We start from the raw sequence: 14,529 nt of genomic DNA on the forward strand, positions 1-14,529 counted from the left end.
GGCCCCAATCATTTGGTCCAGTGCGACCAATCAATTGTTCAGTAAGCCTTTGATTTAAAAATTCCCGCTCTTTCAGATGCCAGTGTGGCGGTGCCCCATCCTGTTGGTAAATGAAAAGTCTCCAAAATCTCCAACTGAGGGAAAAGAAATTTCTCAAGCATATAGAGATATAAGCTTCCTGTAACAGTGTTTTTGGCAAAGAAAAATGGACCATACACTTTCTCCTGTGAAACTGCACAAAAGAAAAATGGCAAAGAAAAATGGACCATACACTTTCTCCTGTGAAACTGCACAAAACAGATTAAATTTTGGCGAGTCGCTCTCATGTTTTACAACTTCATGTGGTTATTCCGTACCCCATATTCTCACATTATGATAGTTTATCTTTCCATTTAAATGGAATGTTACCTCATAATTAAACACTAAGCGTTGAAGAGAATTGCCCCCCTCCATCTTGCTAAGAATGAAATTACAAAACTCAACACATTGATGTTTGTCACCTTCATGAAAAGCTTGCAGTAGCTGAATTTTGTATGGTTTTATGTGTAAACGTCAATACAACACTTGGCAGACAGACATTGGGGGCATGTTGAGCTCTCGAGCTGCATGGCAGATGGATTTCTGCAAACTTCTTGTGAAACTAAGGTGGTTGCATTCGATGTCTGTATCAGGCACTCGGGGATGGCCCGGTGATTTGCCTTTACACAAACAACCTGTTTCTCAGAATTGTTCATGCCATTGTGTAATGCTCTGTGCTGTAGGAGGCTCCACACCACACCTTGTACGAAAGTCGCGCTGAACAATTATCACAGATCCGTAATACGCAATACGTAGAACATAAAACGCTTTCTATTGTCCCTACACCATTTTTACTAGAAGTGAAGTGGGCGCACACTACTGCTACCTATCAGGAACCATGTAAAACTCTAGAGTTTGTTCTTTCCAACAGTACATTATTCACACACACATCTCAGGTAACATAACAGTTATGATTTTTTAAAATCTGATGATACTTTTTGATACAACTTGTAATATGAAAATGACTGATTGTTACTTGGTGTAAAGATGACACACTGAGTTAACAGAAAGGAACAACAAAAAGAGAGCTTTCAGTTAAAACCTTCTTTAGAAGATAGAACACACACACACACACACACACACACACACACACACACACACACACACACACACATATATATATACATACATACATACATATACATACACATACAAGGAAGCACACCTCATGCATGCATGACCTCTATCTCTGGCAGCTCAATGCGTAAAAAGTCTTTTCATTACGCTCGTCTGCAACTTAACATGTCATCTTTATGGTGAGTAGTGATCTATCCTTTTCATAATATTGTTAAATATATTATTTTATATTTTACAGCCATAATAAATAAATTTAAAGAAGACATCTGTCAACCTAGAAACTGTTGTAACAGTAGTTTAATGTGTGATGCAGCCACGACTCAGCAAACAATAGAAACAAAATAGTGTAAACAAACATGATATGTTTAGTCAGTAACAATATTTGAAACCACTAGATTATTTGTTGTTAGAATAAATTCTGTTGTAGTTTATTAAGCTTAGAGTTAATCATTACACCCAGCCATTTGAGAATGTATCTAGTGCATCTTTTTGAATGACATTGCATTAATCTTACCGAAATCCTGTGTACAGGTGGCACAGTTTTTAATTTTTGTTTTCCCTGGTTCTGCTGTTAGACATGAGAAGACTTGGAACAAACCATATATCTTCATCTGTAGTCATCTGCCGTTACAGTTGAAAAACACAGGGGATGGGTCAACCTGCAGTAACCTTTTTCAGTCTTTGTATTTTAAATTTAGGATTTTGGGTGTAGCCGTATATATCATTATGTACATCTGTTACTTAATAAAAGAATTTAAAATTTACTTTTGTGGAACATTTGAATGTTTGTTGTTGTGTACTACTTCACTTACAATGGTAAGGACACTGTCCATGTAAGAACTCTACCAGCTATGGTCCGTCATGTGGCTGGGAGCAGCGGGAAGACAGGAAGAGCAACAGAGTTTGGTCCCGTGTGTGGGAGGCACAAAGTTTGTCCACCTGTTGCTTCAGTGTTAGTATGGTGCATTCAGCTTCGCCATTGGATTGTGGGTGGAATGGTACACTCATGACGTGGTTGATGCCGGAGATGGTGGTAAACTATTCTAACTCGACAGCAACAAATTGAGGTCCATTGTCAGCCACAGTCATTTCAGGCAATCCCTCGAGGCAGAAGATTGATGATAATGCCTAGATTGCGGACTGAACTGTAGTAGAGTGCATGGGAACCATGAAGGAAAATTTGCTGACAGCGTCAACGACAGTGAGCCAACACATATTCCAGTGAGGTTGCACAAAATTGAAGTGCAAATGTTGCTGAGACACTTAAGGGTTTGGTCCATTCAAAGAACTACTTAGGTGGTGCTGATTGATGTTTAGCACAGGCTTGGCATTAAGAAGTCAGATGTTCAATTTGTGTGTCCAGACTATTAAAAGTGCAATGACATCATGTCAACTGTTTGGTGCAAATAACACCTTAGTGATCGTGGTGTAGCGAACAAAGCACGAAAGGCTGGAGAACTTATGGGATCACAACACGTGGCTGGTCATTAACAGTGTGAAGCAAAATCAAGCAAAATATCGGCAAACCACAGAGGTACAAATCTGTTGGGCTGAATGTGGCCAATAACTGCAGATTTAGTGCATTAGAATCTTCATATCAGGATCTGCTGCTGTGACCTGTGCAATTTTCTGGTGATTAAGTGTAAAGCTATGCAAAACATCTGCGCCTCGTGCATTAGTGCAGCAACAAGAAGCAGAGGACTCATTGAATGCTGAATCTGGGCCAGTAGGGAAGGAGAAAGAGCATCTGTGTTGGCATGCTAATAAGTGAGCCGATACATGATCTTGTATTGGTAATATGATAAAAGAGGAGCCAACCCTTGCAACTTCTGGGCTGTGTAAGTTGCGACTGGCTGAGAAGGGCTAAACAAAGATTGAAGACGTTTGTACTCAGACATCAAGTTAAATTTCGTAACAGAGATATACTGGTGAAACTTAGTTACACCATATACAATGGTGAGAGCCTCCATTTTAATTCAAGATTTGACTGTACAAAACCCTGATCCATCCTGTTGTTCGTTATGGCTGTGAGACATGGAGTATCCGGAAACAGGACTTCCATAAGCTCCTTGTTTTTGAGAGAAAAGTGCTTCAGAAGATGTTCGGTCTGGTTCTGGATGCAGATACAGGGGAATGGAGGATCAGATACAACCAAGAGCTTGAGGAACTATACCAGCAGCCCAACACAGCAGGAACTGTCAAAGCCAAATGAATGCAGTGGGTCGGCCATGTGGCCCGGATGTAGGATCACAGATGGCCTCGGAAGCTCCTGGATTTCACACCTACAGGAAAGGGACTGCCAGGGCGCCAGGGAGACCCAAGAAGCATTGGAGGGATGGACTCCATGAAGATTTAAACCAAGTGTCAATAGATGTGAACGGATGGCAGATAGCAGCAATGGACAGGATACAGTGGAGCAGGAAACTTGTAGATGCATACAGTCCACTGGGCCTGATTACGTAGTAGTAGTATTAGTTTGATCACCATCTTTAATGCAAAGGCAGTCAGTCTGTCAACGGAATGAAATTTGTGGCAAAACTGCACCAACGCTGTAAGAGGAAGCATCCGCAGCCAAGACCACATGTTTGGCTGAATCAAAATGAACAAGTCCTCCATCAGTAAGCAAAGCATCTTTCAACTTCTGGGTAGCAGACTGACACACCTGCGACCAAACAAAAGGAACATTCTCCCTGATCAAGTCACTTGCTCTGCCTAGTCAGGCAAAGTATCACACCAATGTTTTGCTCTTCTACAGATTGGATGGTGGACAGAGGCGCTGGTAGTGAGACCCCCTTGTATGACTTCTGGGACATTTTGTTTTTACTGTGATGTGCATGGCGTTAAGAATAAACAGAATGTATTGCATGAGTTTCTCTAACACAGACTGCAATTCCCACACAATGCATGTGGGTTGGAGGTCACAGATAGCAAGAAAATGTGATTGATGGGATGAACACTCTGGCTGAAAATGACATAATCTAAGTACTCAAGTTCTGTCTCAAAAAACACACACATTTGCCTCTGTTACACTTGAGACCAGCTACAGTCAACACTTGAAACAGAATATGAAGGTTGCTAATATGATCTTCAGGATTGCAACATGACATGAAGACATCATCTAAAAAACTCAAGCTAAAATGAGCTTTTGCAGTCAGCTGCTCCAGAAAGTGCTGAAATACAGTGTGTGCGGAAGTGAGGCCAAACGGCAATCTCAAGAATTTGAAGAACCCAGATGAGTGTTAATGACAAAGATCTATTGCGACTGCTCATCCAGAGATATTTTCAATTAAGCGTCACTGGATTCAAGTCAGTTTTGGAGAAATAACATCCAGCATCCAATTTGTCCATCAATTCTTTCATTGTCTTGCAAAGCAGTAAGTTCCTGAGCCACTTATTCTGGAAGAGCATGAGGAACAGGATGCGCTCAGAAAGAACATGGCTGTGCAGCATTCGTAATTGTATCATGAGCAACAAAATTGTTAGCTCTCCTTAAACCCTCAGAAAACAAACCCTGAAATTCTGCACATAACTTTGCAACACAGTCCCATGGATTGAAGGAAGTAACAGAAAGTACATTGTTCTGAACGCTTAATCCAAACAAATCAAGAGAGTCTAGACCAAAAATGTTAGCACTGTCACAGAAGTAAAGCACTGTAAATGTCACTGTCTTTGTCAGATTTAGGAAAGAATGCCTTGTGGCCATTAGACACTGTCAGTGTATGGCATGAGGAGCGCAACTTAGGTTTGCCAAGCAATGTGGTTGAGCAAAGTCATTGAAGCTCCAGTGTCAAGTTGCAAATGGACTGATCCTCCAGCAATACTGTTCCCAAATTACTGTGTCAGCTACACTGTGCATGATGTCATCACAAATCATTGCATCACTGTAGTATTTGCCACAGTGACGTTTGAATCTACATTATCTAGTAAGGTCTTTCAAATCAGTCACCCACCAACAATATGACTGTCTTTGTAGCTTTTTTTATGCATCCTAAAGAATTTGTCATAGGTAGCTGCCACTTGTGCTGTATCTTCAAAATACTTTGTAAGTGCCTGTAAAAGTTTCTTATATTTTACATGTTCTACATCTACATCTACGTCCATACTCCGCAAGCCACCTGACGGTGTGTGGCGGAGGGTACCTTCAGTACGTCTATCGGTTCTCCCTTCTATTCCAGTCTCGTATTGTTCGTGGAAAGAAGGACTGTCGGTATGCCTCTGTGTGGGCTCTAATCTCTCTGGTTTTATCCTCATGGTCTCTTCGCGAGATATACGTAGGAGGGAGCAATATACTGCTTGACTCTTCGGTGAAGGTATGTTCTCAAAACTTCAATAAAAGCCCGTACCGAGCTACTGAGCGTCTCTCCTGCAGAGTCTTCCACTGGAGTTTATCTATCATCTCCGTAACGCTTTCGCGATTACTAAATGATCCTGTAACGAAGCGCGCTGCTCTCCGTTGGATCTTCTCTATCTCTTCTATCAACCCTATCTGGTACGGATCCCACACTGCTGAGCAGTATTCAAGCAGTGGGCGAACAAGCGTACTGTAACCTACTTCCTTTGTTTTCGGATTGCATTTCCTTAGGATTCTTCCAATGAATCTCAGTCTGGCATCTGCTTTACCGACGATCAACATTATATGATCATTCCATTTTAAATCACTCCTAATGCGTACTCCCAGATAATTTATGGTATTAACTGCTTCCAGTTGCTGACCTGCTATTTTGTAGCTAAATGATAAAGGATCTATCTTTCTGTATATTCGCAGCACATTACACTTGTCTACATTGAGATTCAATTGCCATTCCCTGCACCATGCGTCAATTCGCTGCAGATCCTCCTGCATTTCAATACAATTTTCCATTGTTACAACCTCTCGGTACACCACAGCATCATCTGCAAAAAGCCTCAGTGAACTTCCGATGTCATCCACCAGGTCATTTATGTATATTGTGAATAGCAACGGTCCTATGACACTCCCCTGCGGCACACCTGAAATCACTCTTACTTCGGAAGACTTCTCTCCATTGAGAATAACATGCTGCGTCCTGTTATCTAGGAACTCCTCAATCCAATCACACAATTGGTCTGATAGTCCATATGCTCTTACTTTGTTCATTAAACGACTGTGGGGAACTGTATCGAACGCCTTGCGGAAGTCAAGAAACACGGCATCTACCTGTGAACCCGTGTCTATGGCCCTCTGAGTCTCGTGGACGAATAGCGCGAGCTGGGTTTCACATGACCGTCTTTTTCGAAACCCATGCTGATTCCTACAGAGTAGATTTCTAGTCTCCAGAAAAGTCATTATACTCGAACACAATACGTGTTCCAAAATTCTGCAACTGATCGACGTTAGAGATATAGGTCTATAGTTCTGCACATCTGTTTGACGTCCCTTCTTGAAAACGGGGATGACCTGTGCCCTTTTCCAATCCTTTGGAACGCTACGCTCTTCTAGAGACCTACGGTACACCGCTGCAAGAAGGGGGGCAAGTTCCTTCGCGTACTCTGTGTAAAATTGAACTGGTATCCCATCAGGTCCAGAGGCCTTTCCTCTTTTGAGCGATTTTAATTGTTTCTCTATCCCTCTGTCGTCTATTTCGATATCTACCATTTTGTCATCTGTGCGACAATCTAGAGAAGGAACTACAGTGCAATCTTCCTCTGTGAAACAACTTTGGAAAAAGACATTTAGTATTTCGGCCTTTAGTCTGTCATCCTCTGTTTCAGTACCATTTTGGTCACAGAGTGTCTGGACATTTTGTTTTGATCCACCTACCGCTTTGACATAAGACCAAAATTTCTTAGGATTTTCTGCCAAGTCAGTACATAGAACTTTACTTTCGAATTCATTGAACGCCTCTCGCATAGCCCTCCTCACACTACATTTCGCTTCGTGTAATTTTTGTTTGTCTGCAAGGCTTTGGCTATGTTTATGTTTGCTGTGAAGTGCCCTTTGCTTCCGCAGCAGTTTTCTAACTCGGTTGTTGTACCACGGTGGCTCTTTCCCATCTCTTACGATCTTGCTTGGCACATACTCATCTAACGCATAATGTACGACGGTTTTGAACTTCGTCCACTGATCCTCAACACTATCTGTACTTGAGACAAAACTTTTGTGTTGAGCCAACAGGTACTCTGAAATCTGCTTTTTGTCACTTTTTCTAAACAGAAAAATCTTCCTACCCTTTTTAATATTCCTATTTACGGCTGAAATCATCGATGCCGTAACCGCTTTATGATCGCTGATTCCCTGTTCTGCGTTAACTTTTTCAAATAGTTCGGGTCTGTTTGTCACCAGAAGGTCTAATATGTTATCCCCACGAGTCAGTTCTCTGTTTAACTGCTCAAGGTAGTTTTCAGATAAAGCACTTAAAAAAATTTCACAGGATTCTTTGTCCCTGCCACCCGTTATGAACGTTTGAGTCTCCCAGTCTATATCTGGCAAATTAAAATCTCCACCCGGAACTATAACATGGTGGGGAAATCTACTCGAAATATTTTCCAAATTATCCTTCAGGTGCTCAGCCACAACAGCTGTTGAGCCAGGGGGCCTATAGAGACATCCAATTACCATGTCTGAGCCTTCTTTAACCGTGACCTTCACCCAAATCATTTCACATTTCGGATCTCCGTCAATTTCCTTCGATACTATTGCACTTCTTATCGCTATAAACACGCCTCCCCCTTCACTGTTCAGCCTGTCTCTACGGTATACATTCCAATCTGAGTTTAGGATTTCATTACTGTTTACGTCTGGTTTCAGCCAACTTTCTGTCCGTAGTACTATATGGGCATTGTGACCGTTTATTAATGAGAGCAGTTCTGGGACCTTTCTATAGATGCTCCTGCAGTTTACTATTAGCACATTAATATTGTTATTCCCTGTTGCATTTTGCCTACTCCTACCTTGCCGCGTCTCAGGAGGCGTCTTGTCGGGCCTAGGGAGGGGATTCTCTAACCTAAAAAACCCCCATGTGCACTCCACACGTACTCCGCTACCCTTGTAGCCGCTTCCGGCGTGTAGTGCACGCCTGACCTATTCAGGGGGACCCTACATTTCTCCACCCGATAGCGGAGGTCGAGAAATTTGCACCCCAGATCTCCGCAGAATCGTCTGAGTCTCTGGTTTAAGCCTTCCACTCGGCTCCAAACCAGAGGACCGCGATCGGTTCTGGGAACGATACTACAAATTGTTAGCTCTGATTCCACCCCGCGAGCGAGGCTTTCCGCCTTCACCAATTCCGCCAACCGCCTGTACGAACTGAGGATGACCTCTGAACCCAGACGGCAGGAGTCATTGGTGCACAAAGTGGGAAAGAGTTTGGTGCACAATCAGTAAGCAGTCACCCCTGCCATGAACCAAGAAATAAAAATGTTTGTCAATACCTTGTGCAAGATGCGCTGCGATTTGCATATTAAAGTGTGCAAGGTATTCATGACAGTCTTCCTTCATCTCGCCAAATTGATGAAATGGCTGTATGTGGTGTGGGCTGCTGTTGGTTCCAATGATATTTTTGAAGCCGCCTGTGCTGCCATGAAATGATTCATCACTTGAAGCAGTTGTGCCATTTGGTGACTCTGAAACTGAATAACCTAAGTTAGATCAGTGGCAGGCAGGTGAATGCGGCATGGTAGTCATTTTGAACTAAGCAATGCATAAAGAAATAAAAAGCAATACAAAACAGCACAGGGGGAAAAAAAAAGAAGGATGCAAAAGTAGCAATGTCGGAAGAGTGCCACACATGGAAATGAAAACATCTCATCGCCAGGTTTGTTGTAAACCACTATGTATACAACGGTAAGGAAAGGTGGGCTACAGAGTGGTGCAGCAGCTGTAGGGAAGCTGGACAGGAGCAGAAATGAATAGTGAAAATGGAAATACAGTAAACAGAAGTTTTACTTAACTTTTAGCTTTCTCCCAGCATTGCGAAGAAACTTTACAAAAGAACAAACAGCAATAAACTCCAACTACTACAATTTACTTACTGCACTTATTGTGCAGTGTGAGGCTTCCACTACTAATACATGAGCAAACTATTGAAGGCTGACTAAGATAACACTGCGACTGCAACTGAGACTGAGACTGGGCCGTGTAGCTGCAGCCGGCCATCCTATATCGCAGCAGCAGAAGGTGCGCAGAGTTCGAGCTGCTATAGGCATGGCTCAGCGGGTACACGTCAGTGGATCTGTCGGGTCCTTGGGCAACTGCTATCGGCATCTGTTGGAAATGTGCATTTCTGTTGCCAACGGTGAGATGACAGTGAGAATGGTATCAATCTATGATACCACATTTGTTCATGTGTTCTTCATTCTTCGTGTTGAGAACACTGCATTGTGGAGATAGTACTGACTTCATTGTACTGTTTCTCCCCTTGTAACATTATATCTGTATTGAAACTTATGTCTTTTGCTCTCTGCCCTCTCCTCTAAAATCAGCAAAGGGAATGCGCGTGGACTTTGCAGTCAACTGCACAAATTTGAAAATGTGTATCATTATTCATATCTGTTAAAATTCCAGAGAAGAAATTCTTTATTCTTCAGACTCACAATTATTGTTCAATATCTATGTGCTTTTATTCTGATTTTAAAAAATGTTGAAAGAGTATTTATTTCAAATCATACATTATTCTTAACAGTCAAGTATTATTTTTGTATGATGAAAATCTCATTCTAATAACATATTTGCAGATTCAGTTATTGGATTATTATATATTAGTTTGAATTTATTAACAGAAAACATCACAGAAAGAGGCTAAAAATGAGGTAATTCCAGCAGAAATAATTGCAGCTGAAAGAACAGTACCAATTCCAGAACCAAGAAAAACACAACAGCAACTGATTGAGGAAGGTCGTAAAGAAACTGAAGAGCTCTGTCGTCATATAGAAGAATTAGAACTAGATATTCGAAGTTTGAATGCTAAACTTGCCCAGGTAATTCTTCTGAAATGTAATTAGTCGTAGTTGTGCTACTGCTTATGTTGTGTTGCCAAGGCTAATTTTATATGTGAAGTGCACAAATTTTAGTACGATTGATATTGGGAAAAGTACTTCAATTATTTGAAAGGTGGTACTATTACAGTACCAAAATCATCAAAAGCAACTCTCTTTTAGTCTCAGTCTGTTCTTCCCTTATTTCAGATGTATTTACATGTCTGTATACCACTTCCAAATTATTATTTTTTCACGTTCCGTTGTTGAGTTCCTATTGTCATGTTTTCATGTTCCATTGTTGACTTTCTTTCTTCTTCTGTCCTATGTTCTTTCATTAATGTTACTTCTTAGATGGCTCCCATACTTAAGCCATGAATGATCTCTCTTGACCCTCCCCCTCCCCCCCTCCCTTCCCTTCAGTTGAGGGAAAAACTGAATTTGACATCTAATGATTAACTTTCTTCATGACTTTTTTTCTGCAGCCTTGGTTTTTTCATTGTCTTTATCTCTGAGCTACAATTGTTTTTTAATGATTTAGTTTGAATAATATAAGTGTGAGAGTCAAAAGCTTACATTCTTACATTGTAAGGTTGAACTAGTGTTGAAGCCTTCTGAGATTTCTGTGAAAGAATTAGAAATCAGCATTGACAATAATTTACTTGAACAAACTACATAACTTCATCGTTGGTTGTATGAGGACTGTGGAGCAAGTAAATTCTGTAGCTCTGTAGTGTGTGGAGGAGTGGTGATAGCAAAATGATTTCAGCATAGCAGTGTCGCCTGTCTCTGATAGTCTGGCACTGTTGCAGAAATTATTGAACTTTTATGTGTGCTACAACTGTAAATCAAACTAGCATCTATCACTGAAAATCCCACAAGTGTGAATTGTATATTGTAATTAGTTTCCTCTGTGTGAAAAACATGAATGCTGTAGACACTTCTGTTTAATGCATGCTTATTGGTTGTTACTCATAAGTGTTATGTATCACATCAGTGTAATTTCTGTTGAAAAACAATTTATGACTTACAATAATATGTTGTAGATTTCAGGAGAAACTGTGGCAGAAGACCGAACACTTCAGGAACAGAAAGATCGTTTGGCTGTCAAACAACGTACTTACGAGCTACTGCCTGAAGCAGATGAAAATCTTGCAAAACTTCAATCTCTGGTTGAAAACAGTGCTCAGAGGCTTGTAGGACTAGCAGCCCAGTGGGAGAAGCATCGTGCACCACTTCTTGCAAGATATCGTGAACTCAGGCACAGAAACTCCAGCCGTGCAGTAAGTACATATAATGACAACTAAAGACGTGATCTTCATTGATACTCTTGTAGAATTGCTAGGGTACTGCAATATTGACTTAAGAAGTTATTAGATTACAGACCCAGAATGTGTTATCTCACTTATTAAGCTTGGAAATTATTGCTTGTGAATTTTTGCATTATAGATTTTGTTCACACGGTGTGCCTTTAAGGCATTTCACTGCTTACAAATTATATTTTCTTTCACCATAAACTTTGTACATGGTAATACTTGCGTCAGAATAATGTGTAAACGATGAAGTTTAATGGACAACAGGAAAATAAAAGAATGGGAGCAGCCTTTGAAACACACACGCACTATTCAATTTTTAGCTTGAAAAAGGATTTTTCTGAAAGCTAGGTTTCATTATTTTCGTGTGCCTGTCAATGTCTCAATGCTTTTCCTATGTGGTGAGTTGTTATCTTTACTCCTAAATTATTTACATTCTGCCAGAGCATTTGATACCATATGGAATTTATAAAGGTAACCCTGGAGGAGAACTGGTATTTTCAGACACACAGATGGGTAAACAGTTTTGTCATAAGAATGTAAAGTGCTCAAATATCCATCTTTTGGCCAGTTTACAGCACTTTTTATCATGCCATAATGAGGTTCTGACTTTTGAGTGAATGTGCATTTTGAATCAGTTTTTTTCAACAATGGAAAATCCAGGATAAAATGTAACAATAGTATGAAAAGGATAATTGCTACTCATCATATAGCGGAGATGCTGAGTCGTAGATAGGCACAACGAAAAGACTGTCAGAAAGTGAGCTTTCGACCAGCAAGGCCTTCACCAGAAATAGACAACATGCAAGTGTGGCACCCCTGCCCCCCTCTACCCCCCCCCCCTCCCCCCACCTGACACTCACACACACACACACACACACACACACACACACACACACACACACACACACACACACACACATTTAAGACTGTTTATGAATGGTTTGCAAAATTTGATTGAGGTTGTGCTTCTGTGAAACAATTTTGTGAAGGCCAACCAAAATTCGTTATTCCCAGTTTGAGGATCAGTATGTGATCCAAGAGTTTCCCCATAGAGACATGCTTAAGTGCATTGAAGACTGGAGTATATTCTGTTTTAAGCAAACATTTAGCTATTAAAGAGAGAGTCTTCCTTGTCGATTCTGTACAGTTTGACCAAAGATCACAAACAGGCTTGTCAACTGGTGCACAGAAAAACTCATTAGATTTGATTGAGGAATTAAAAAAAATCTGTATTCAGCATTGCGACAGGAATCAAACTCCAGAATCTAAGCATTAGTCAACTGATCGTGGTGTTCCACAGTGAACCAGTACAATAAAAGTGTTTTGTTGGTGAAGCAGTTCAATGAAAATGACCTTCTCTTTACACATGGGATGTGTCTTGACCACTGATTTAAAGGATCAGAGAACAATTGAACAGGGGAAGAATCAAAATTTTGCTTGCCGTAAGTCATTGATAAAATACAGAAAAACATAAAAAAAACATGGCATCATTCTTCTGTGCAACAGTGCAAGCTGTCACACAGTATGTCAAATAATGGATTATTTTGTAGAGAAACACATAGAATTAATGTCTCATTGGCTGTATTTACCAGGTTTATTTTCAAATGACTTCGTTTTGTTCCCTTGCATCAACACACGAAATGCTTAGCCAGTGACTTCATAGCCTCAATAAATTCTTGAGTCCTTTCGAAACAATGTTTTGAGCTTCAACATCAGCGTGGAAAAAAGTCCACAATTTGTTTGAATGAATCCAAAGGTTTATAAATATTAAAGGCACACATTCTGAGAAACAGTAAACCTGTTTGTTCCAAAAAATAGTTTTCTTTTATTGTCTTTGTAAAAACTTGAAAAGCAGCCTTCACAAGACTTAAAAGCTTAGTCAGTCAACCATTCATTCCCAGTCTTATTCAGGTTTGACTGCATGTAGTGTTAAGCCAATTTATTAATACTATCAACTCACAGAAGCAAAATGCATGTTTTTTTCCTTTTACTAAAATATCACATTTGTGCATCTTTGTTCTCCATATGTGCTATGCCAACAGTGGCAAACCATCCCTCTCTTAATGAGCGGAAGGTGTTGTCAAAGCATATGTAGCTCAACATTGCGCAATAGACCTTCCGTAAACTATCTTTTCATGCTCCTAATATACACCGCACACTCACGTAAAAGTCACCAAGAACGATGTACGCTGCATTCAGTCATAAACCTGCTCATACCCTTTCCCAGTCCTATGGCCCTATCCTTATCCCCTCCTCTCTCCACTTGCCTCATTGACTTTGTTACTCCAAGTCTTGTATTTTATGTACTTTTTGTCATCACTCTGTTCTTCCTGGGTTGTCCCTGCGACTTAGTCATTTATCGTCTTGTTGCACTATTTTCTTAGCAGTTTTCTGGAACCTTGCAGACCTCACTTCCTGCTAAGAGGCCTTTTTATCTGCATAACTACCATTTGTCGTTGCTGTGTGTGTATGCCATTGTGCACTTTGTTGTATTTCAGGACCCAGGAGGGACAATTTGTGTGACAGTCTTAATAAGTCCCCGCTCTCCTCCCATGAGAGATGAATTTGAATATACCATACTATTAGGAATAATTTTGTATTCACTTTGTTTCTTTGCTATACAGCTACCTATGTAAAATATGTGCTGAGCATTTGTATGAATAGCCGAAATTTATTGTACATATGCTATAATCAAAAATGGCATCAGAATAAATTTTCGATTAGTATCGAATGATTAATCTGTTTTCAGTCAGAAAGCCAGAAACAAGCAGATGCCATTCGAACACTGCGAGAAAAGATGCGTGAACTTACCGATGAGGTTCACAGTAAAGAAGAACTTCATACACAGTTACTTGCAGACTACGAGAAGGTGTCAAAGGATACAAACACGTGAGAAACTTTTATGCTTTCAAGAGTTGATTGTCAGTTGCTATTGCACTTATTTAACAACACAGTTTAAATACATGCTTCAGCAGACTTTTATTAATGATATTGCATTCTGTAATTAGAATTGAATGGGCATACATTTTCATTCATCATTATTGTTCAAAGATAAAAATGATGAATTTCCATAATGGAAGAGATGAGCTGTGATCCTTTTTTAGAAGGGGGGGGGGGGGGAGAAGGG

At 40.4% G+C, this 14,529-nt stretch overlaps 1 protein-coding gene across 3 annotated transcripts in view; it reads left to right on the forward strand.

Moving 5' to 3' along the window:
• The window catches only part of LOC124787971 (coiled-coil domain-containing protein 22 homolog), a 199,111-nt gene that overhangs the window by 124,812 nt on the left and 59,770 nt on the right, over window positions 1-14,529 (forward strand). For all 3 annotated transcript variants that reach the window (XM_047254978.1, XM_047254980.1, XM_047254979.1), the window contains exons 6-8: window positions 9,892-10,089; window positions 11,133-11,369; window positions 14,152-14,291. In XM_047254978.1, the coding sequence (XP_047110934.1) occupies window positions 9,892-10,089; window positions 11,133-11,369; window positions 14,152-14,291 (575 nt within the window). The remainder of the gene's footprint in view (window positions 1-9,891; window positions 10,090-11,132; window positions 11,370-14,151; window positions 14,292-14,529) is intronic.

The sequence above is a fragment of the Schistocerca piceifrons genome, chromosome 3, assembly GCF_021461385.2.
Source record: "Schistocerca piceifrons isolate TAMUIC-IGC-003096 chromosome 3, iqSchPice1.1, whole genome shotgun sequence".
Taxonomy (NCBI): domain Eukaryota; kingdom Metazoa; phylum Arthropoda; class Insecta; order Orthoptera; family Acrididae; genus Schistocerca; species Schistocerca piceifrons.